Genomic DNA, 23,602 nt, shown 5'->3' with positions numbered 1-23,602 from the left:
TAGATAAGGGTAGCTTGAACTAGTCTGCGGCATCGCTGTAAAATAAGCGAGACTGCGAATTAGGCTGCACCGAGTCTACCTAGAATGGAATATTGTAATACAACACGTCATCTACCGGCTCACTCGCCATTGACGACACGCGTTGGCCGTGTACACCGGCATCGGAATTGGAGAAGAAGTGCTGGAAGACATCTTCAGATAGTGAAAAGCCGGGACTAAGGAGCTGGTCCAAGTTGCTAAATTGCGGCGAAACCGAGTACCACAGCTGTTCAGTATCTTGGGGCATTACATTCAAGTCTGTCATTAGAAGGCCGTCTGCCTGGCACTGATTGTCCATCGAAGTATGGGCCTGAGGCTCCACTAGACCCGTGTTGGTGCTTTGCTGGGCCGAAGCTGCTAAATGTGGCTCAGGATCCGAAAGATCAGATGAGCTCGATTGTGAGGCTCTTGTCTTGTCCAGGATCTTTTGAGCCCGATCAAATAACTTGTACATTACATCGGCGCTCCAATATGTCACTCTGAGGTTGGAGAGCACAAGCGTGCATAACTGCATTTTATGGGTTGCAAGAGCACGTATCAGAGCCTTGGTCGATTTGCAGTCCGACAGGTGAATCTGCATGGCGGGGATGATGGCGGTGATTCTGCAGAGCGAGCGAGGAATATGTCAGAGTAATAGTCAGCGAACGGTTACATGGCAACATACATCATTGGTTTCAAGTACTCTATAGCGTCAAGCTCTATGAGCCTCTGTAATAGGGCATTTGTATTTGCCGCAGCATCACGAGCACGGCGCAAAGCCACTTTGTGCCAGTCTAGAGGCGTCCCTGTAGGCGGAGGCGCAGACTCATTAAGCGCATACGGCCGGTACAGAATCACAACCGTCGCTCTACTTATCTATTAGCGCTTGAACTAACTAGATAACATCATGTAGGAAGGGAATGACGGACTGATAAAACAAGTCGATCTGGTACGCGTGAATGCTAAGAGTATCGCACCACTCACCCATAATCCCGGAGTTTGTGGCTGACAATGATTCGATTTGCTGAGCATACTTGTCAATATCATCCACGGTTGGGTCTGGTCCGCTCACGCGATAATGGAGTCGAAGTATACCGCCGAGAACGTCGCTGATACGGACGAGTCGGAGCCAGAGACTCGTCAAGGCCGCAGAGTCAGCCGGAATAAACCGTCTCTTTGCCTCATCGGCGACACATTCCAGTTCTTGGAGGACATCTTGGGAGGTAGGAAATGGGAGGTCGCAGTCCTCACTATGGATTCGCATGGGGCGCCCCTTGGCTAACGAGACCCAGCGATCTCTGACCACACACGACCACCAGATACGGCGCCTCAATGCTTGTTCCTGAGGATGTATCTGTCGGGCGCGAGTACTGGATCGAGGGTTTCGGTGGAGACCGATGCCTTGTGCTAGGGATATGGCAATACCAATCCAGTACCATGCTCCTGTGTGGTCCTGCGGGTCTGTGTACCAGAAGCTTAACAACATAACTGACTGGATCAGTTTCAGCTTCTCAGTAGCTCGATCGAGGTCATATAGGCACTGAAGAGACTCCTTAGTAGCGGCTCACGACGCCTCCAACGAACTAGAACTGCGTCACTGACCTTGGCGCGTTCATACATGGCAGTCTTCATAGCTTTCCGGGATGGAAAGTCGAATCGTCTCAGAAGGTCGGCATCTGCAAACTACAGTAAGTCAGATCTGAGTGTCATTCTCCCAAAATTGAGCATTCGAAACTTACATTTGTTGCTGCCAACATCATACTCCAAAACAGAAGATCGTGCTTTTTGTGCGGCCCCTGTCCGTGATAATCATTGAGAAAGCCTTCAGCATCCACTATCGGTAGGAAGAAGTGGACATGCTTAAAGTAGGTCCAGATCATGTCATCGCAGGCATCTGCAGGCAATGTGGTCAAGACTCCTTCTGAGCGCATGTATTCCACTTGATGTGGCTTGTGCAAAGTATGGAGGGCACCTTTCGGCGGCTGGTATGGTAGGGAGTCCTGTGGAGAGACTGCGTCACAGATATCGTACACGGTACAGCGCGGTCCACGTTTATCTCCTGTAAGTGACGAGGTGAGCTGATGAATGTCTTCGCAGCGATTTGAATGACCTTACCTAGATATGTATCTGGGCTATCATCAGGCAATTTGGGGTCATCCCCCACCCCTTTCTCATGGTTATCTTCGCTTCTGGTCAAACTGTTTACCGGTCTGGATTGCAAGGCAACGCTCGACTCCTCAAATGTGGAACGTGTATTGTATCCAGCATCTCGTGTTGCAGAATGGTGAGAAGCCTCGTCTGTTGACAAGGCTAGTAGACATACAATCACAGGATCGAGAGGCTGGGTACCCACCTCTGTCTGGAGAAGAAGTCGACTTGGTATGTGGTTGACGAGGTCTAGTATTAGCATCTAGTGCACCGTCAGCCGTATGCATCAGCCCCGTGAGCGAGGATGAGTCGTTTTTACCGATATTTCTTGCGCGGGAGGACTATGCAGTCTTCGCCGCCACGCTGGCAGTTGGAACAGGGAGGGCTGGTTCCAGCGACATCGCACTTGACCTTTCGCTTATTGCAGGCCTGACAGGCAACTCGCGAGCGAATTCGTTGAATGCCAGATCGTGCCGAGAGTGGCATACTGCTGTCATGGTCGCGCGATGTATCCCCGGGCAGAATTCGTTCGGTCAATGTTCTTTTGTCGGCAGACTGAGTGCCAGTAGCATCGGCAAAAAGATTCACAAGAAGGAGAGAATTGCGAGGGGGGATCATTTCTAATTTGCCGTTCTTCTCGGTTGAAATAATACCAGGCCAAAAGAAGGTAGTCAGCTAACGTTAGTACGAAGTCAGCATGGTCATCCATCACAGGTCATCACAGTCCCCGCTTACAGAATTCCAGACTACTCCGTAACAGATCCGAGACCCGCTAGGTACGATTATTGACATCATCAGCATGGCTCTCGGTAAATTCGGCAACAATCCCTTGCATTCTGGAATCAGCAGAAACCACGTACCTAGTTAGTAACCCAGACTAACTTAGCAGAGGCTACTCACGCTTCACATCTGGCATTTCCCCAGAAAAGCGAAGATTTGGGTTTCCCCGCAGAGAGCCAAAGCTTCTCCAGGATGACACAGTCAACGTCCGTATGCTTGTACTATGTACAGCATTGCAACGCCAGGCTTTGTTACCGAATTGCCGTTTTCTTCAGCGACTTCAAGTGAGCTATAAGAACATCCACATGTACGTTCATTAGCAGGACCATTTTCAACACTCCAAGCCCAGACCAACACTATTACCCTGCCAAAAATGAGTTCAGCCGACATTACAGTCCAACAGTCCAAGGCTCACCTTGCTGGCGATGTTGAGAGGGTTGAAGACATTGATGGCAAGACTGCCACGACGTCTCCCTTTACACTTGAGGAAGAGAAGAAGTATCTCCGGAAGATCGACCTCTGGTAAGAAAGAAAGAGCAATCTCCTTTTTGACTCGTGACTTCTTTTCTGCGGGCCATTCGTTGCTGACAAGTTGCACAAAGGATCGTCCCCCTCATGATGATGACCTACACTCTCCAAAGTTATGATAAGGGCGTCATGAGCGCCGCCACGCAATTTGGCTTCAGCCAAGACCTGAAGCTGACAACCATCATTGGCCACGAGAAGGACGGCACTCCCATCACGGACAACCAGAAGTACGCCAACGCCTCCATGATGTTCTACATTGGCTACTTGATCGGCACCTACCCAATGATGTACCTAACGCAGCGCTTCTCCATCTCTCGTGTTGTTGCCTCTGCGACCTTGTTGTGGGGAGCTGTGCTCATGTCTACTGCCGCATGCTACAACTACCCGGGCATCATGGTCAACCGACTATTCCTCGGTATTCTGGAGTCAGCCGTCGCTCCATCTTTCACCGTGCTGGTCACCTTCTGGTGGACTCGGGAGGAGCAGGCTCTGCGAACATCGCTCTGGTATGCCTGCGTTCGGAGTTGCAACCATGGTCTCGCCCCTCATAAATTACGGTCTTGGCCAAACACATGGATCTCTTCCTTCCTGGAAGCCCATGTTTCTCATTCTCGGCGCCGTTACTATCTTGTGGTCCGCTGTTCTATTCTTTTGCCTCCCTGACAACCCGATGACATCCAAGCGCTTGACCGACGCCGAGAAAGAGATGGCAAAGTATCGCCTCCGGAGAAACAATGCTGGAGCCATCAGCCACGAATTCAACAAGGCTCAGTTCTTCGAGGCCTTTCGTGACTACAAGGTCTATAGCAGCGCTCTCATTGTTATGCTCACCGGTGTGCCATCTGGCGCCCTCGGAACCTTTGGCACCATGGTCATCAATGGCTTTGGTTTCAATCACTTCGATTCTCTGGCTTTGACATGCCCTATTGGTGCCGTCACTGCCCTTACCATTCTCATTGTTGGTGCTATCACCCGCAGGTGGCGCAATACCCGATACCTATGCATCGTTGTCTGCGCCTCTATCTCGATCGGCGGAACTCTGATCTGCTGGCTGGGACCAAGGGATAATAAAGGTCACTTATTTGCAGGGATCTTCCTCGTTGCCATTCAAGTCGCCTCCGGTGGTCTGGCCATTGGTCTGTCGGCATCCAATATTTCAGGCCACACCAGTAAGTCTCCCCATCTCATATCGTGCAGAAGGACACCTTATTCTAACACAATCTGCAGAAAAGTCAACTGCTAGTGCTTCGACCTTTGTTGGATACTGTGTTGGAAACGTCATCGGCCCTGTCATCTTTGGCGCATCTCCTGGCCCCAGATATCGTGCAGGGTTTACTGGTGGCTGTATCTGCCTATGTGGCGTGGTTGTCATTGCCACGGCTACATGCTTTTTGCTGCGCAGAGAGAACATGAATAGGGACAAGAGAACCGGCCGTCATTCAGATATTCTGCATGATGTTGACGAGGATCTTACGGATATGGAGAAGATGGATTTCAGATACGTCTTGTAAAGGTAGCTTTCCTAGGGTCTAAATCTTTCCATTGTTCTTTCTCACTCTTGTTATCGGGTCAAAAGCAGCTGTGAGCGAGGTGTTACTCTGATGAAAGACATCCACTCAAAGGTCTCATTTCAGTCTATAATTAGGAGCTTGCCTGATATAGTAATTAAAACTAACAGAGAGGTAAGAGATCTTCACTGCAGCTTATCGTACAAGGCTGAGCGAGTCTCCTAGATGCGCTGATCTCGGGATAATAAAGGCCTGTATGCCTTGGATCAACAACCCTCAACCATCTGATTCGTCAAGAGAATAAATAAGCAAACTTAGATTTATTGAAACTCGGAGAGAACGAGCCAATCATCTACAATAGTTTAATTTCAGTCAATTGCTTCTTTTCTCAAAACATGCAAATCTCGTGGCTCATCCATGCTTACTATTCCAAATCAGGCAAAATGGCGCGCTCCGTCATCGTTCAAGTGGAGACAAAAACATGTGAGATCCATTTCCAAGGCTGAGACGCAGCCAAGCTTACATCTCGACCTCCTCAACGAGCCTTTAACTATCTCGGGCATTCCAGCTCGCCTTTCTTGGTCCCTATCAATCTTGTCTCTTTTTGGTGAGATATACCGCTCTGATCAACAATGCCTGGCGTTCCATCTTACAAAGGCTGCGATGCGTGCCGAAAGCAGAAGAAAAAGGTAAGTCAGCTCGATATCTGGGTTGGAGAATTATTGAGTTAATGAGTGGATAGTGTGATAAAGCTCAGCCCAAGTGTGCGAGGTGTGAAAGGCTTGATATTCCGTGCATCAACGTGGGCAAACAGCGGTATAAGTTCAAAGTCCAGACGCTCGAGCCGGGAGACAGTATAAGTCTTCAGAGCATCGATACAGAAGATGATACCACGACTTCAAGTTCGCGGTCTTCAAAATCGCCTCTTTCCTTCACCCAAGCGCTGATAAAAGTTCCTTACAACAAAACAACCATGGTCACTCAAACGCTTGTCTCACGGTTAGAGATTACAGATCTGCGATATGACATCACCTGCTACGGAGACTTTCTTCGGCATATTCCCGCGCGGTTGGGAAGAAACGAAGCTCTTGATGCTTCAGCTGAAGCGTTGGCTACGACTTTTTCGACATTGCATCGACCGCAAGGATATCAGACTGTTGATGCGCTTACGAAATATGTCAAAGCGATAAGTTCGTTGAGATTATGCTTGGAGGATCCTGCGAAGGCGAGAATGCCTGAGACTATGTGCTCGGTGTATTTGATTATGATCTGTCAGGTGAGTGAACTCTAGTTTGAGTTTTCGTCAAGACTGACAATTTTAGGGCTGGCTGGGAAGAGATGATGATCCGACTACGAGTCATGGTCAAGGTTTGGCATATCTTCTCAAAGCAGCAGCGCGAGAGAACTGGAAAGCCGGGTTCGAAACAGACATGCTGTTGACATTCTGTGTCCCAGTCGTATGTCACCATTGGAGCCTTCTCGCCTCCATGTCACAAGGTCTCGTGACTAATATTCTCAGATCATAGAAAGCATCTCAAACCCCAAGGTCAGACTAGAAAAATGGTTCTGGGACATGCTCGACAACTTCAAAAAGAACAACCCCCCCTCAACGCCCGAAAGCGCAAAGGCACAGCAAGAAGGCAAGGACGCAGGCGGCATCCCTAGTCTATCTATCCGAAATCTAGGCCGACTCCCAGACTTCATCAACGACCCTGAACTCCACCGCATGGAAATAACATGCGCATACCACCGACTCTGCCGCGATCTACGCAAACTCTCGGAGATCGTCAAAGCAGTAACATGGGCGCCCGGCTTCTCCCCAACGCCCATGCAACTCCGCCTCTCCCGCTCCTACAACTCAGCCTACTCCGTCCTCCTAACCGTCCTCGTAATAATCGGCCAACTCATGCAAGCCTTTGATCCGTACAACCTCGCTCTCGTCGGCGAAGCAGCACTATGTTCTTCAGAAGTCGTGTCCCTCGCGCATAGGATAAGTCAGTACAGACCGCTGGGCGCAAGCCATGTTCCGTTGACACTGGCTATTGCGTGGGCTGCTACGGAGGAGCCGGGGATGAAGAGACAGCTGGAGGAGACGTTGGAGGAGTATCAGCAGGACTGGACTGTGACGCAGTGGATGAAGGTTGGGTATTGGTGGACGGACAAGTTTGCGGAGTTGAGGGGGAGGTTGGCGCCGAGGGTGTCGCAGGAGAAGGAGGAGATGTTGATTAGGAGGGGGGAGAGGGTGGCGCTGAAGGGGAAGCAGCCTGCTGATGAGTGTTGTATCATGTAGAAGCTGGTCGTGTCAACTCACGAATAGGATTAGTTAAGAAGAGAGCAGGTCCTTTCTTCTCCAAGAACACGCGAAACATCTATTCAGCGTTCACAGTGAGTGGTAAGTCAGCCAGATGGAAAAGGGTCGAAATGAACATCGGTCCAGCAGATGTGTCACGAGCCGCATATCGGGGAATACACACAGGACCATCTTCATGTCCAGAATACTCACCCGGAGGCACTGTCGAAGAACCACGCTATCTATTGTACTAGCCCGGGGTTATCTGTAACGAGTGAAACAGCCTGCGGTTAAGGTTATCCGACACCCTCCTGTATATCACAATTAGTTGAGTGCACTTGTTGCTTTCTGGGGTCTAACCCATGAGTAACTCACATCTGGCGAAGAAAGGTGGTCAATAGTGCTAGATAATACTCTTATCGAGTGGCCACCAAGCGAGGCCATCACATGAGAGCAACAGCACTGATAGCGGCGAACAGATCTAAAACCGACAGCCTATCGCTCGAGTTAGACGCCAACAGCTATCAATCAATAAGCACGTGTTCACGGACGGTTATCTGAACTACCCCCGGGCCGACAACCTGTCAGTTCGAAATCAGACCAACTCCACCACTTCAAGAGCCCCCTTTCCATCCGGATCCGCAACATTTTATCCCAATCTCAACTAGCCACCCCACAGATACACATAGTCGCGAACGAGCCTAGCGTTCTGAAGCGGCGGTTCTATTCATCCATGATCCATCCACCAAAGAGCACGCCGATCAACGGAATTGTGCCGGGGATGCGGGCATCAAAGCTTACCCGTTTGAGGAGTGCGGAATCAACGCATTGACAACTCGTTCGAAGCTATGCTTTGTTGGTGTAAGTCAGGTTTGGGGGACCTGACTCGTTTAGCCTTGGCACGTCAAAGATGTCATACGACAAGAGCGGTAGGCTAAGCCCAAGACAGGCTGCTTAGGCTTAGCATGAGAACCCCTCAAACGTGCACTGAAGCATGGCTGGAAGAAGAATAGTTGTGATGAAAGCTTGTTGATATCGCTTCTGGTGCTATAGGCACGATTCTATCTATACGGGCAAATTATACATCGCTGGGTGTTCTGATCCAGGCGTCTTTACCCAAATCATCAAACATTAATAAACAAAAAATGACACAAAATGGTCGCCCATCAAATCTATACTCCGTGATAGACCTTGACAACACCGGCAGCCGATCGTTCAGAGTTAGTCTCTACATCGTCGGTCCGTATGCTATCCTTGCTATGGCTCATCAACTCATCAGGGATGCACCCCACGGGCCCTCTCCTATCCTCGGGACCAGCATCTTCACTCGTGATCTGAATCTCATGCTTGGCGTAGATCTTGAGCGGTAGAGCGTATGTGCCGTTGATCTCTTCCTCGCTGTCGACCTGGTGCAGGTTATGCTCCGCGCGGACCTGAGACCGCACGACGGAGCGGTGGTTGGTGAAGTTTGAGCGGTATGCTTTGGAGGGGTTGTTTGTGCTCTTGCCGTACGTCGAGCCGCTGAAGGAGCCGAGCTTGAAGATGCGGCGGAGGAGGGTCCAGATGTAGGGAAGATTGGCGGTGATGATGGCGGTGGAGGACTCGCGGATGTACCAGAATGTCCAGTTGGAGCCGAAGGGTTCGTTGAAACTGTAGAACTTGTTGAGGATGGCGGAGAGGATCTGTGCGGTGTTAGGTCTGGGTTTCAGGTGGGTTCATGTGAGGTTAGAAGCTTACAGTGAAGGAACCCAATGCAAAAACGCCAACGAGGACAGCCTTACGCTTCAGTGGGAGCTGAGACTTGAGAAAGATTGGCATTGGGATGAGAATGATCATAATATCGGATGTGATGTTGATGACGGCGTTGGTGATGAGATGGTTTGTCGCAGCAGAACATTGCGCTACGACCGTTAGCATGATTCAATTGAGCATTGATGCGACATACTGTTCTTTGGAGGAACAGCCCAGTACTGGTTAAATGGGCGACACCAAACACCAAGGTACAAGATCTCCATGATGACGAGACCAGCAGTGACATAGGCGGCGACAAACTTGACAGCCAAGTTCTGACTCAAGCTCATTCTGCGACTGTTAGAACCGTAATTGGGCATCGGGACAAGGCGACGTACGTGAGGCGGTTGTACATGAGCAGCAGGCAGTACTTCATGAGCCAAATAGTGGTAATCTGCATCTGTTCGACGACCAGGACCCATTTCGACCCGTACTCTCTCGTTTTGATCTCTTGTGCATCGAGGACGACGTGTTCGCTGGGATCGATGAGGTTACTACTCGTTTGCGAAATAATCGACATTCCGATCATTAACACGGTGTCGGTAAACTGTAACATTAAAAAACGATTAGACAAGTTACGCTGGAATTGTTGGTGGTGGTGACGTACCATTGCTACTATCATCAAGTAGTCCTCGACTTGTAGCTTCTTGACTGAACCCAGTAACATCCGTCGTGATATCCTACACAAGGGTCAGTCAGCTTCAAACCCAATTGATCCTTTGTGAAAATGCCATGTCTTACATTCTCGCAATGACAATTAACCACGATAGACTATACCAAGTCCATATCTCAGCCTCAAACGCCGTCATTTTGTCGGTCGCACGTAATTAATCCGTCTACAAATCGGCTTCTTTTCGCGGGGGGATCGAACGGCGGACGGGTGATTTCGTAGCGTGGGTGCAGTGTCAATTCGACGTGGAAGGGCTGTCGAGGATGCAACGGCGCATGGCTTGAGTTTCGTGGTATTAAACTTCAACAACAACAAAACGACACTGGAAATAAAAGACAGACGACAAAGCAACGCGGGGGTGGGTTAAAGGGGGGGAAATGGAAACCCAAGAACTTGGGAATTAGTTTTTATTATTTCCTCCGAAGGTGGAGTTTTTCGAGATTTGGGAATGAAGACCGTCTCAGGGGATCGAGGGGGGGGGTAAACCAGTTCTTTAGCTTGGGTCTAGAGCTGACATTAGTCCCGTTTTTTACAAGACGCCACTGATTGATTCTTCAAGCACCGAAGGCGGGTGTCGTCAGTCCTTGAGAGAGGCACATTAGCTTGGATGAGGATCTGATTCGTTAATTATCCTTGTCTCACTTCAGTGGGAACGACGCTGCACGATCGAAGGAATGGCAATGCAGTCTTGCCACGTTTTGCCAGGCCATGTTGATGCAGTCACCAACGCGCAGGGCATGGGTGACAGACAGACAGATATCCTAGCTGAGCCAGTAGATCATGTCACGTCTAGAACACTAAAACCCTTGCCCTGAACAAAACAGACAAGCAAGCCCTGGAAGGCATGGAAGCGCTCTTTTTCACCTTCGGTGGCGAACTAGAACTGGCACTGCAACAGTGGCGCCCCAGCCTTCGCGTGACGTCTTCCCATATCCATTCCGCGCCTCTGTCGCAACGGACCATGCCCGCCGACCCTGTTTTTTATGTCCCCGAATGAGCTAGGCGCTGATTTACAGTGGGTTCGTGGTCGCCAATAGACTTTGCTAGTCCCCTGCGCCAAGCGACCGATCGCGTGGGCACCAGGGGACTTGACTCGGTGGTCTCCCCCCCCCAAAAGCCAAGGAAGACTGAGCCGGATCGTCAGTAGCAGAATTGTCTCAGCTCCCCTCCCTCTTGCTTGTCACTTTCTACGCTTATCTTGAAGTTGTGAGACCGAGTTATCCGGGCCCCAAGATTAGCACAATTGATGGTGCGCGTTAATTACTCCGTCTAGTCCTGTCAAAGAGGAGCTCAGCACAGATGCCTCCCCACTTACCGAATGAGGCATCTCGAATTACGTGACTCGTGGGAGGCGTCTTTTCTTGCACTCGTTTCTTTTCATTTAGAGTGACATGTCTCTTTTTGCTTCGATTCAGCTTCTTTTTTGCATCAAAGCGTTCGCTTCTATGCAAGCCTCTTTTCCGACCTATCGATTCTGGGACAATGTTACGTGCTCTTTATCTCTTAGACCTGCTTCTCGGCTGCAGTCTTGGCTGTTTTAACACGTGGGTATCGGTAAACGATAACCGACCAATCTTTTCCAAGTTCCCCGATATTATTCCCCTGAACTATTGCATTAATGACCTACCCTCTCTCAATCAATGACTTGTGCTTATTCCATCCGGGGTAGGATTCATAGCCTCCGCGATAGCCAAGCAATAGAGCCGTGTGCTGTGCCCTTATATGGTGGGTTATAAGGTGATTCGGCCTCCGGAGATGAATCCGGATTTACCTTAGCGAATGGCCCCCGTATAGAGGAGTCCACTCTGCTGCGGGAGGCAGCCTTAAGAGGGAGGTGATAATTGATCAAGGGCCGAGACTGGTAACTTGTAACATGTTATGCGACGATTGCTGATTGATATTACGTACAGTAGCCCATGATCGTTGCAGGGTACGGAGTTTTGAGTCTGGGGCATGCAAGACACCAAAAAAGCAATACTTAATAATTATTTCCTTCTAGAATAATAAGCGGCGGCGCAGTAGAAACAGTCGAACAAAATGTCATGTTAGCTGCAACGTAAAAAGCAAGCAACGTCTTTTATATCCGTGGTTGGGTCATTTGTCAGATCTTACAAGAGTCAGGGACGGAACGGAACCTTGATGATTTGCATTTTGAGTTATTTTCTGTCTCGCTAAAACGTTTCGTTGATCATAATTTGTCCAAGCTCTTCAGCCTCACATCATGACATAATCTTCTGTGGCTTACACGTGGCTCAGTAATCAATCTTGATGAGGAATCACGAAATTGCGCAACGTCACGTGATGCAATTCCCATTTCAAAGCGGCTCTCTGCGATTCTCTCAAGGTCCATGAGAAAGCGGAGGCAAAAAGAGAAAGAAAAATAACGATATAAACACATCGAAGCCTCAACAACGCCAAGATTGCTCACTTCAACTGCCGACACTAAATCGCGTCTCATCTCACCGCATCTCAAAAACTCTCTGCCGATCTCTGTAGATCAATACCAGCAAAACTCAAAAATGGTGCATCACATCACTTCAAACGATGAGCTTCAGAAGCTGCTCTCGTCAACAACATACGTCGCCGTCGACTTCTTCGCTGACTGGTGTCCCCCCTGCAAAGCCATCGCCCCCGTCTACGAGCAGCTCGCCACCAAGCACGGCGTCGACAACGTCCTCGCCTTTGCAAAAGTCAACGTAGACCACGTCCAAGACGCCGCGCGCCAGTACGGCATAACCGCCATGCCTACCTTTCTCTTCTTCAAGGAGGGGAAGCAAGTCGCTGTCAACGGGCAGGTTGAGATCAAGGGCGCTGACCCGCGGAGTCTAGGGGCTGCTGCTGAGAAGCTTGGGGGACTAGCGCAGAAGAGGGTTTCTGGAGCATAGAGGGAAAAGAAAGGGCTTTGGGGATTTTACTCCTGGGGATCGGCCCGTGGAGTTTGGAATTGTTCTTTTGGTCTTGAACTTTAGCGTGTTGGACTTTTGGGGGGGGGGGGGGGGAAGTTAAGATGCTGTGTTGCTTTGAGTATGGTTAGCGACGGGACAAGGGAATAACAAACGTGTCTGTTTCCGGATATGATGAAACGCGGCTGCTGGTGTATAGTGTCATCCGAGGTCTTTCTGACTCGATGACTCTGAGAAGTTGAGAACAATCAATAGAGGAATGCTATGAATATTGCAATGTATGACGATGAATTATTATTCGCTGTTTACTAATGTTTCAAGCTACACCGTGATATTGCGATCGTCATGTCAAGACTCGGGGATCAGCATCGGTGTCACACGCAATGACAATTGACAGCGGTTAGTGACCCAATCGTATCCACAAAGTCTGGCCAAGAGCCTTTTAGCCTTGCAATCCGTTAAGATCTGCGAGATATTCGTAGGGTTTTCCAAGGGTACGACTTACCGACAGAATTGTGTCATTTATTGAGGCTTTTTGTCAATGCTCAGGGTAGGGGACTTGTGAGGCTTGTCTCAATGTCGCTCAACTTCATAATGGAATTATGATTGAATCACAATTTGGGAACTTAAAAGTATTTGATTGAGATATAACTACACTGGGGACAAGACGTGTTCATTTTGGATTGCCATTTATTAATGACGGGGAAGTTGAGACGATCCTTTTGACAAGGCTCAACTACGTCGGTATGGTTGAGTAATTACTAACAGCGTACTTCAGTCACCTGAAATGCGTTTGGCCATACCAACAAACAGCGAATGAAAAAGATAGTAGAGGGTATTGTTCTACCAACAAACCATTCCAAGAAGGAAGCGCGCTGCGCCAGAGAATTGTCGTGACATCTTTGGTGAAGAAGGGAGGTGAACGGGCCGTCGATTCTCATACGCCGCTACTGGGGGTGCAGGGGTGCGAGCTCGAGGAAGCTAGCAAAGGACTCTTATGCTATGGAAATAGTCGTCTTAGATCAAGCAATGCAATGCCTGTTGTGCTATTTGACATCAGACTTGCAGACAAGGGGGCCGTAGACTGATTTCTGTCTTGTGATAAATCTTTGCAAGCTTGAGCTCCTTGCGCCATGGTCTGGATCAGCTTCGTCTATTTCGTCGACACTGTTCACCCGAGCAGGCTAGTGTTTGTTGTTAAGGAGATGATGGGATGGTTGCCACTCGGCCTCGTAGTTTGCATGTAACTAGCCATGGAAATAATTGAAACTCGACGTGTGACGCGATGCAGTCCGCTTGACATCGGAATTCTTCCCGACGTTGGCGGATTCGTTGCAAGTTTGAATCAGCTGAGAAGGGTATAGAAGTAGCCGAAGGCTACATTGGCTCACCTTCGGAGGATTCTTGACTCTTCCGTGGAGTGAGGTTGCGTGGGTAGCAGTATGAGTCTTCGCTCTATCGAAGCCGTTAGCGATGATCGCTCCTGTTACATTCAGATGAAAGTCGAAGGCGTCCATGAGCAGTGACAATATATTGTCGAAGTTTTGGATTATGGGACTTGGAGTACAGCATTGACATGATTTCCCTGTATATCGACAACGTGTGAGGCGCGTGATGTGAGCATCAGCTGCAGGATGAACTGAAGGTCGGAGACTCCATCACAACTCGTCCCAACTTCACTTTTGGCGTTGATGGCAGGCCCAAGAAGAAGTCCGTCGGGGTTAAATTCGATGATTTGCTAGTTATTATCGTGGATCTTCAGCTTTGTCTCGGCTTCTTCACTCCAAGGAGGACGATAAAGTGGTCTTGCATCTGACGGCCGCGAATCGATTGAGTCGCATTCTAAGAGTCAAAGGGATCGAGGCTTGTGTCTGAGTAGATGGAAATATGCTAGAGGTAAACAGATTGTCACATCTGTGTAGATAAAGTTAGCTACTGTGATACTCCTTGTAGGGCTATCTGAAAGATGCCACTTGTCTCAAGAGAAAGAGGCCAGCAAGGGTAAGGCGCTACAGACTTGAAAATGAGAAAATTATGAGGACGGAGGGTGAGAGTAGCTCCAAGGTCGTGGTTGCGTAAGTAGGGACTGGAAACTAGGTATCGAAGTATATGGAGATGCCAAGTCTTTTGAGCTTGTTGTGGCCTCGAAGAGTCGAGTGAATGATTAGACATTGCGGACGGATCAATGGTCAAATCTCAACGAGACATATCAAGCCAACACACTGAAATATTGGGGTGGAGAAGCAAACCACGTAGAATATGTTAACCTGCCACTGCAAACTAGTTGCCTTTTTGAAAGCTGACCGTCTAAATGTGCCATCAGACAATGCGTCCACTGCAAGCGCCGCCAAGTTACGCGTTAAGCCTGCTAGTCAACCATGGGAACAGCCCAGTGACCTAGCTCTCCACTGGCAGCCACGTCGCGACCATCGACCGTTCCTATGGATATATGAACAAGGCCTGATCTCCAGCACTGCAACACAAACCTCGGTCACGTTCTCAGCGTACCCTGTTCAATGGTTTGAAAACAAGTCTCGTCTTTGGCTGTTGGGTCAGGGCTGGCACTGGCGATTAACTGGTCTCTATCCACCTCCACAGTGCCAGTGACAGTGACAGTGAATACTCACTCTCCATAACAGCTGTTAACCTCGCACACCTTTCTACCTTAGTCTCTCTTCCATCTTCCAGCCTTTCCTCTCAACCTCTCTCAACCTCTCTCAACTTTCCTTCCATCCATCTCTCAAACTCTCTCCCTCCCAACACTGACTCTCTCGACCTTTCTTCCATCTTGATTCCTGACAGACCTCCATCGTCTAGACTCATTCCACAAAAGCCAGACTCAAGACTGACGACGCTACCTATTACCCAGGTCAAGTCAAGTCATTCGCGTCAACGTAAGGACATATCTCCCACTCTGTATTTTCAACGTCTGTACTAACCGTCAAATAATAGAATGCCAGCATTCGCCTTTAACGACCTCCCGACGGAGATGCGGAACAAAGTTGTGCTAGACGCGCTTCCCTCCGTCACCGTACCATTTCGGTACCTCTATGATGACATCGCGTGGGTATATGACTACTCCGAAGAGCAGACCATCAAGGCACTGCTGGAAACAAACGCCGACGTCGCTTCCCTTGTGAATCAAGTGCGATGCCTGAAGGCCGTAGGCTGCGATGGGGCCCCCGTCATGTCTAGGATTGGCGGCGTGCCCTTCCGCATCGACCCTTTGCACGACATCTTCCAGGCAGTGGACATGCGTCTTCCTGCCCTTCAGCCTTCTGTCTCCTGGAACCCACAGAGTATTAAAGATCACCATCGCCATGCCTTGCCCGTTGAAAACATCCTCAGTGTGTCGCGAACTGTTTGGCTCCGTCGGGGTCATCCTCGTAAGTATCCCCCGTAAGCTTTGACATAGGATATCCTTTGCTAACGGAATTAGCCCTCAACAACAACAACAACAACAACAACAACCAGAGCGATAGTAACGGTCACGGCTCAAACCAGGCTAGCCCATCTGATGCTCCTATTCCACCTCAGACATACTTGGAGATGCCAATGGAGTCAGACCTCCCCATATTTTCTCGCCTCCCGAAGGCCAAAAATCTCTCTCTAATCATTGAGAATGTTGGCCGAGAGTGGCATGTCGAAGGGTGTCAAATGTTTGGCCCTGATGTTGTTGGACCACGATTTCGTGGAAACGACTGGGGGATACGACGTGCCGGTAGTCACTCCATTGAGGCCCAAAACCATTTCCTGGACCATGGCATTCGTGCGGATACGCGAACTCCCTGGACTTTCCCAGCCGGCTGGGATCGCCTGAGTGATCCCTTGGATCGCTCTGACTATTCGCCAAGTGACGCGCGATTCTCCCCGCCTACCATTGGATTCTATGGCTACAGCCGCGGCAACGTCTCCCTTGGAGGACAGTGGGCAGGGTTCCGACTCTGGGTGAACGAAAACAAGGTCGAGTTCAGCCCTCTCTCTTGGTGGGAGGTAGAGCCACTCATTGGAGACTACTACTCCATCGAGGAGCGCGGTTATCGTACGTGTCACCCTGGTTTTGTGGCTCGCATCTGGGTCATCCGGTCGAAGAAGGATCTCCAGCCAACCAACCAGCCTCACCATCACTGGATGGAGGTTCGTGAGGCAGAGATTGGTGACCCCGAGTGGGTAGAGCAGATCTCGACGACCTGGAAGATGGTCCGCGATATGCTGTCTCGTGTTCGTGGGGAGGTCAGCATTGAGGAGGACAATGAATTGAACCTCGCTGCTGGAAGCTACCGTCTCCAGATGGAGCCCGTTGAGTAGAAGCGACGCCGAGAAGAGAATCATCGAATGCAAGCTGCCAAAGCAGCGCTGCATAGAGAAAGAGGACTCGGTAATAGGCGTGGATGAGTAGATTTTGAGGTGAACTTCCAGGAAATCATGCGAGACAGAGTGTAGCTTTGATAGAGAAGATAAAAAACACCTGTATCCCCTAAACCCATATCCTCTTGAATTCAGTGGACGGCTTCCCCTGTACCTTTAGGTTCAGAATCCCAGTCATCCCTGTGTCCTGTCCAGGCCAAGTTCCGCATGGTGATAGGTAGTCAGTATCGTCGACGTGAACAAGATCCCGGTGACAAAGAGCCCACCCAGTGCTATTGTCACAGAAGACGGGGCAATTTACGAGATCGACGCACTCGTTCACGCCACTGGCTTCGAAGCCATCACAGGTGGCCTCAAGACCATACAAATCGTCAACAGCGCGGGCGAGACACTTTTAGAGGAGTGGTCAAATAGACCGTGGACAAACCTCGGCCTGATGACAGCTGGTTTTCCCAATATGTTCTTCATGTATGGACACCAAGAACCGACGGCTTTATCCAACGGCCCTACATGTGTTGAAATCCAAGATGATTGGATTATTCAAGTTATAGTGAGTGCTAGGGAAGCGGAAAAGCAGCGCATGCGTGCGACTGTGGAGGGACAGGACAAGTATAGAGAGTTGGTGGGCGGCATGACAGCGAATACACTCTTCCCCATGGCAGATACTTATTACATGAGCGACAATATATATGGGAAGCTGAAGAAGGTGCTAAACTTTTGAACTTTCCCTGTGGAATTACGCTGTATAGGGAGCTTCTTGACGAGGCTCCTGAGAAGGACTATGATTGATTTGTGCTTAGCTAGCCAGTTCCGACAAAATGTCGTGTTTTCGTATTTATGGTACCCACTCGTGCGATGAGTGACCAATGCCGTGCGCTATTTTGTGAGACTGAGAACGGTAGTGACTCAATCGCAGCACAGCCTTGAATCCTTCATGCAGGACAGTGGCGCAACATCCCTGCAGCACCGTCTGCCTACGCTTAGGCTGACTCGTGACTTGAGTATATTTAACAAACAGCCAGCCTGTTGTTTCGATTACATATTATCTCACCTAGAACGTACAGAGTAAATGGCGTTCGCAGGATTTCTGATGACCTCTCAGTGAAAATGACCGAGACCTTCACAACGACTTTTCCAACTACTCCAAATCCGACATGGACTTTGCCGCGTTTCACACCGCCGCCAGAATGTCTCGACACGAAGAGCATTTGGAACATGGAAACGGAGTGCTATGGTGGCACGGCGCAAGGGCTTTACAGAACGACGCGGACGTGTAACTACCTGTGGCTGGGGTATACAAACTATCCTTACACGACCGGAGGACCTGGTCTCGGGGTGAATGGCTTCTGTGGTCCTGGATGGGACCATCCCGCAACAGAATGTCCTGTTGGATATACGCCTGCCCACACCGTGGACTATACGCCTGATGCGACCACTTCGCGGGAGATACTGTGTTGCCTAACGTCCGTAGACCGTCGGGATTTTGTCTGTGCAGAAAACTGACTGATTCGCAGAGCATACGACTTCGAATGGGGACGACCAACACTAACAGATCAAAGGGGCAGTTCAGCAACACCATATGACAAATTTTGCGTTGCCTCCAATCTCAAACCATCGGGCACTTCACCCTTGACTCTGACGGCCTTCGATCTCTCTTCCGCAAGCTCTTTACAAACAGACATCCGAGTCTCGACAACAATAAAGTTCAATCCCGAGAAAGACCTCCTCCTTGCATCAGCAGTCACCATATCATATCAGATCAACCCAGGAGGAACCACGTGCGTTCCTGACTGTAATGATCCGTATAGAGGTGGACCTTGGCCAAGGCCTGCACAAACAGTTACTCCAGCTCCCCCGTCACCAAACGATTCTGGTCTAGTGGGATTAGAGAAACTCGCCTGGATAGGAATTGGGTTCGGGATAGTGGTTGGGTTGGGAATTATCGCTTGTATTGGATGTCGTATACATCGTAGTAGGAAGAGGAAGAGGATAGTTGCTGCGGATGGGCCTGCAGCGAACCTAGTAGTAGAAGAAGGTCAGAATCAGGTGTCAGTGGAACTGCAAGTATCGAAGGGACAGAAGTCGGAATAAGCCTTAATATTAATGTATAGTTTCTTGAGTGGTTGGGTTGTTTTGATTTGCACTGCCACTCTGCAGATACCTCGGATCGCTATCTATTTCTAGTGCATAGTAAACCACAACCGATCAACAGCTCCAATAATCTAGTTACAAAATCCCGTGAGGCCATTCAAATCCATTGAATGACGATTACATTTCAGGTCCTTCACTGGAATGTGGTGGCGCAGCCTCGTTGAAGATCGGGGCTGTGCTGACAACTTGATGGTGGACACGGTCAATTTTCACCGAAGGGCCCTGTATCAGCAGGGTTGCAGTTGGCTGTCACAGATTCTTATTGGACGCCTAGGCTTACGCGGTAGGTCTTATCACATTTACTAAATCAGCTTGAGAGAGGTTTTGGACATTTGGCTTACTTTGGCGTACCTTTTATAGTGGCTATGCTGCATGCGCTGTGAAGGAATGGATGGTCGGTGAGAATGCAGCATCAAGATTTCCAGATCGCGGAATGTGGAGATAATCGGTCTTTGAATTATCGACATAATATGTTGCCGTCCCTTCTCTCCGAAGACTACCAACACTTCTCAGATCAGAAGGTTCTTTGCAAAACCCCATGCCCTTTTCCAGACCGAACATCCTATCTCAAGATTATCAATATGGACAAGAACCCCCGTGAGACTTACAGCCACTCTTCTGTGTATCGAAACCATTCCTCTTCTCAAAAGTCTGTTGAAGAGGACAACTGGGAGTCGCGTTCCGAGCCTTTCAGTCCGACGGGTTTGCTCGGGGAAAGATATGATCTACTTAAACAAGAAATCGAGGCCAGATCACAGATACCCAATCAAAACAACAGTCCATTCACAAGAGGTCTTTTGGGATCTCTCGCAGAATCTGAGAGTAGAGGATACCGCCCTTCGTACAACAGCACTAGACCAGCAGGAGGATTGTCTAGAGCGACATCAACAGCGAGCTCTTCAAATCAATACGGGACAAGAAGAACACCGAGTGTATCCTCTGCCAGAACAGACTCTATCTATTGCGCTCAAGCTGGTTTTACACCGCCTCCCCTGTTGGATATCTCGCCTACACTTCCACAGCGACGAGCATCATGGCGAGATCGGAACTTGCAAATGGTCAGATCACCAACTGGTCAGCCACTGCTGAGTTTGCCTGAGACTTCTAGCTCGCAATGGAACAATGCTTATTCAACACCACTCGGAAGAAGCCATTCGGTTGCTGTACGGTCTTCAAGTGATTCTTGGGGAAGTGGATCGGGTCCAAATACAACACCTGTGTCCTTGAGATCAAGTCGCCGTGTTTCTACAGCCACCGCTCCAGCTCGTAGTGAAACATGGCATGGGGGTGACCAGGCCGAGCCGAAGCGTCGAGGGACATTGCGAAGGTGATGAGAACAGGCCCGGTGCTCTGTTGATAGAAGAACAATAACAATTCCACAAGAGCGCAAATTTGAGATAGAACCCCATGGAAAGAGTTTTAATATTAATAAATCTGATTGGCCTTCATGTGCCGTATCAAATGCCGTGTTATTATCCATCTGCGCCTGAACTCATCATACACTTAACCACAGAGTACAGCAATTCTTGAGCCACAACACCACAAACAAAAAGCACAAAGACAAGGCAAGAAGGTAAAACGCAGATTTGCCTGCCAAGGGTATCATGATAGGGGAAAAGGGGATGATTTTGTGAATTGGAAGAAATCGGTGGTGCTTCTGATGAAATCGTCTTGACGGAGGAAATATGTTGGGTTCGCTTTTGCGCTGAGCGTCGAAGTCTCAAACTTTTAGCCCTCGTGATGGTAATGATCCGTGAACCACTTCTTCACGCGGTGAGCCATTCTTCCAAAAGTCCAATGTGTCTTAATATCCGGCTCTTCTTCGTCAGAGGATGTGTCTTCTTCAGATGACTCGTCGTCAAAGTTTGTTGCTTCTTGTTTTAGCCATTCGATAAGGCGCTCGTTGACCTCATAGAGGAACTCGAAAGACATCGCATGTGGGTTATTGCTCGAACCCGTTGGAATTTCTTCAGAAGGGCAAGGCATTGCCACTTGCTTGGCGGTGTCGCAACTTAAATCGTAGTACTTGTTGTCTTGGGTATCTTGGTGACTTGAGGTGTGTTGGTTCGGATCCAAACGGGTCAGAATCAGGACGTGGGAATAGAGAGACAAGTCAACGTCTTTAATTCTACCAGGCATGAACGTTAGTTATATCAACTCTGTTCAGTCATTTAGTTACAAGCTGCATGGCACCGGTACCTTTGTGAGATTTTGTTCTTTGTCCAAAATGGCTTGTTCAAGACTCTGAATGCCCTTGTTCAGTGAAGTTGAGTGTTCAAGGGATGTGTTCAATTTGGTACGAAAGGCTCAGCCTCAGGCCCAGACCTATGCCTAAGATGATTTTGCCAGTGGCAGCAACCAGTTGGATACAGACTTATGGCTGTATGTGGCACCCAGTTCCTGTTAGCAGTTTCCAGCTGAATTGGCATATGGACCGGTTGATAAGGCCAGAATCGGCATAAACTCTTGGCCTCCGACGATGAGATTGAGATTAAGAGTAACTGGTTTATATATTGGGAGTATTCGATGCTAAGGACTGATCGAATGCTCCCCGTCTTCGTCGAATTCGCTCGCTAGTACCATCCGAAATCACTAACGATAACACTAATCAGGACGAATTCGAATTGTGGGACTCGCGAGGATCCAGCCGCAGGTCAAGAAGGCTATACAACTGGACTTTGTCATCCATGGAAAGTATTGCCGCACGGTGACCGTGTAGGTTTTCTTCCGGGGGCTCCGCCGTATCGTAGGCCACAGCCTCTTCAACAGTGATATTATCGATTGATCCAACCAAGTCTATGGCATATGAGTAAGATACATCATTTAATTGCATGAGGACCCTCGACCGAGGACTTTTTATGGAAAGTATATTGTGATGCTGTCGCTGAAGGAGGTTGGGGGAGATATCGTTTCTATCAAGCCTCGCCTTCAATACCACTGGAGCAAACCCATAAAGGCGCAATCAACCTTGTTTTCGTCGATGATCGAAGGGATCTGTTAATCTTGAATACGGATTAACGCTGAAATCGGAAAAGCTAGGCACTGTTGTCGGTCATGGACGGAGTGACTCTGATTTGCCTAACCTTGACCCTTATCTTATGGCTCCTGCGACGAAATCATTATGACCTCGAGCATTAGTTTGGATATTTAGAGCTGCTATAGGTTATCTGCATATTCTCGATGATCGATAATATGTCTGTTTTTGAAGGTGGTACCCGTATTCTCTACTGTCAGTGGTGGACAGTGCACCAACGTTATCATCGGTTAAGCTGAAATTGAAATGACCAATTCTCTCCTTAGTTTCAAGAGAGTGGCCATAGTTGATTCAGTGATCTAAGGTCTATTCATGATGTGCTTTCTGGATTTGAATCTGGCTTAGAGGTAACGACCTTGTACCGCAGAGTGACTCCGATCCGAGCTCTAGCCTCATGCAAGCACCTCTGCCAAAGGCCCGATAGGTAAAAAAACATCTCTAACAACTCTCTCCGATTAGGGGATGTTGCTGATGACCGACATTGTCAGATTTGAAATCAGCGTCTGAGAACTGCGAGGCTAGTTAGATAAGGGGATGCATGAGGGCTCGAATTCATGCCTTTGTGGATGAGCCACGGAGACCTCTGACCTCACTGACCCCGGGCAGCCTCCAGTCTCTCGGTCAAATGTAGGTCCGGTAGCGATGCCTTCACCTTCATCTTGCCCGCTGACCTTCCAACACCAAAGCTCTTCACCTTGATGAGGATGAATCACCCTCGTCAATCACATCACGTGACCACCCTCTGCCTATAAAAGAGATCTCTTCAACCGCAACCCCTTTTCTTCTTCACTCCCTTTTTCATCTACAATCGGTTGGCTGGGTCAACCTCGCAGGCTTAATTCCACTTTTACAATCAATTTATCAAGCTTTCATCTCGGTCGCATCCAGCCAACTTAGCATCTACCCCTTTTCTTCAACTTCATCCATCACTTACCTCGTTACTTCAAAGACAACTGCATTTATTTTCAGCACGATCCACACCCAAGAAAGAACCCTTCTTTGATTTTCATTCAATTTACCCGCCCTTGCCGTTGAAAGGGCCCTGTCGGTGGCTTTCAACAACTCCCTCCCTCCCTGCCTTTGCCTTTGGGGGCCGTCCATCGTTGTCTGCGTCTGCACGATCCACAACCTAGCATCCTTCGTCAACCCTATTTCCCTCATTTTATATTGCCTTGAGTTCAATTCGGTAAGGTGGCCTCACATTCTTCCATTTCGCTCCACTTTATCTATAGGGAGTCAATCTCAAATTCTCAATCCACGCCATTGAAGCCGGCTCTTCCTTATTAGCACAGGTTTACGACCTTCATTATTACAATTTCGCGCAATATCATACGATTCAGCCCGTTGACTAGCATCCCAGCACGGTAAAATCATTTCCCAATCACAGTTTCGCAGCGCGATAAACTCAATCGT

The 23,602-nt window shown here is 49.1% G+C and overlaps 8 protein-coding genes across 8 annotated transcripts; 5 read left to right on the top strand and 3 right to left on the bottom strand.

Annotated features, from left to right (window-relative positions):
- Positions 1-79: 79 nt before the first annotated feature.
- Positions 80-2,784, bottom strand: FSUBG_27 (cutinase transcription factor 1 beta; the record flags this gene model as incomplete). The annotated part of the gene is made up of 8 exons (XM_036680500.1): positions 80-641; positions 704-824; positions 1,003-1,558; positions 1,621-1,701; positions 1,758-2,077; positions 2,134-2,316; positions 2,372-2,415; positions 2,486-2,784. The coding sequence occupies 8 exons, from the start codon at positions 2,782-2,784 to the stop codon at positions 80-82; spliced, it is 2,166 nt and encodes a 721-aa protein (XP_036544165.1).
- Positions 2,785-3,319: 535 nt separating this feature from the next.
- Positions 3,320-4,985, top strand: FSUBG_26 (major facilitator superfamily transporter ACS family allantoate permease; the record flags this gene model as incomplete). The annotated part of the gene is made up of 4 exons (XM_036680389.1): positions 3,320-3,468; positions 3,588-3,990; positions 4,070-4,643; positions 4,702-4,985. 4 exons carry the CDS (start codon positions 3,320-3,322, stop codon positions 4,983-4,985), a joined length of 1,410 nt encoding a protein of 469 aa, XP_036544164.1.
- A 970-nt stretch (positions 4,986-5,955) lies between these two features.
- On the top strand, positions 5,956-7,272 carry FSUBG_25 (uncharacterized protein; the record flags this gene model as incomplete). Its single annotated transcript, XM_036680278.1, has 3 exons — positions 5,956-6,258; positions 6,305-6,439; positions 6,502-7,272. 3 exons carry the CDS (start codon positions 5,956-5,958, stop codon positions 7,270-7,272), a joined length of 1,209 nt encoding a protein of 402 aa, XP_036544163.1.
- A 1,172-nt stretch (positions 7,273-8,444) lies between these two features.
- Positions 8,445-9,872, bottom strand: FSUBG_24 (integral membrane protein PTH11; the record flags this gene model as incomplete). Its single annotated transcript, XM_036680167.1, has 6 exons — positions 8,445-8,954; positions 9,010-9,173; positions 9,218-9,354; positions 9,402-9,610; positions 9,671-9,743; positions 9,805-9,872. 6 exons carry the CDS (start codon positions 9,870-9,872, stop codon positions 8,445-8,447), a joined length of 1,161 nt encoding a protein of 386 aa, XP_036544162.1.
- A 2,380-nt stretch (positions 9,873-12,252) lies between these two features.
- FSUBG_23 (thioredoxin 1) lies at positions 12,253-12,618 on the top strand (the record flags this gene model as incomplete). The annotated part of the gene is made up of 1 exon (XM_036680057.1): positions 12,253-12,618. The coding sequence occupies one exon, from the start codon at positions 12,253-12,255 to the stop codon at positions 12,616-12,618; it is 366 nt and encodes a 121-aa protein (XP_036544161.1).
- Positions 12,619-15,589: 2,971 nt separating this feature from the next.
- FSUBG_22 (uncharacterized protein) lies at positions 15,590-16,944 on the top strand (the record flags this gene model as incomplete). The annotated part of the gene is made up of 2 exons (XM_036679948.1): positions 15,590-16,022; positions 16,076-16,944. The coding sequence occupies 2 exons, from the start codon at positions 15,590-15,592 to the stop codon at positions 16,942-16,944; spliced, it is 1,302 nt and encodes a 433-aa protein (XP_036544160.1).
- A 2,681-nt stretch (positions 16,945-19,625) lies between these two features.
- On the top strand, positions 19,626-20,486 carry FSUBG_21 (uncharacterized protein; the record flags this gene model as incomplete). Its single annotated transcript, XM_036679837.1, has 1 exon — positions 19,626-20,486. One exon carries the CDS (start codon positions 19,626-19,628, stop codon positions 20,484-20,486), a length of 861 nt encoding a protein of 286 aa, XP_036544159.1.
- A 397-nt stretch (positions 20,487-20,883) lies between these two features.
- Positions 20,884-21,294, bottom strand: FSUBG_20 (uncharacterized protein; the record flags this gene model as incomplete). The annotated part of the gene is made up of 1 exon (XM_036679726.1): positions 20,884-21,294. One exon carries the CDS (start codon positions 21,292-21,294, stop codon positions 20,884-20,886), a length of 411 nt encoding a protein of 136 aa, XP_036544158.1.
- Between the last annotated feature and the right edge of the window lie 2,308 nt (positions 21,295-23,602).

This window comes from Fusarium subglutinans (assembly GCF_013396075.1).
Source record: "Fusarium subglutinans strain NRRL 66333 chromosome Unknown NRRL66333_c0000001, whole genome shotgun sequence".
In the NCBI taxonomy this organism is placed as follows: Eukaryota; Fungi; Ascomycota; class Sordariomycetes; order Hypocreales; family Nectriaceae; genus Fusarium; species Fusarium subglutinans.
The sequence above is the reverse complement of the archived record's forward strand: the minus strand, read 5'-3'. Positions and strand labels throughout refer to the sequence as shown.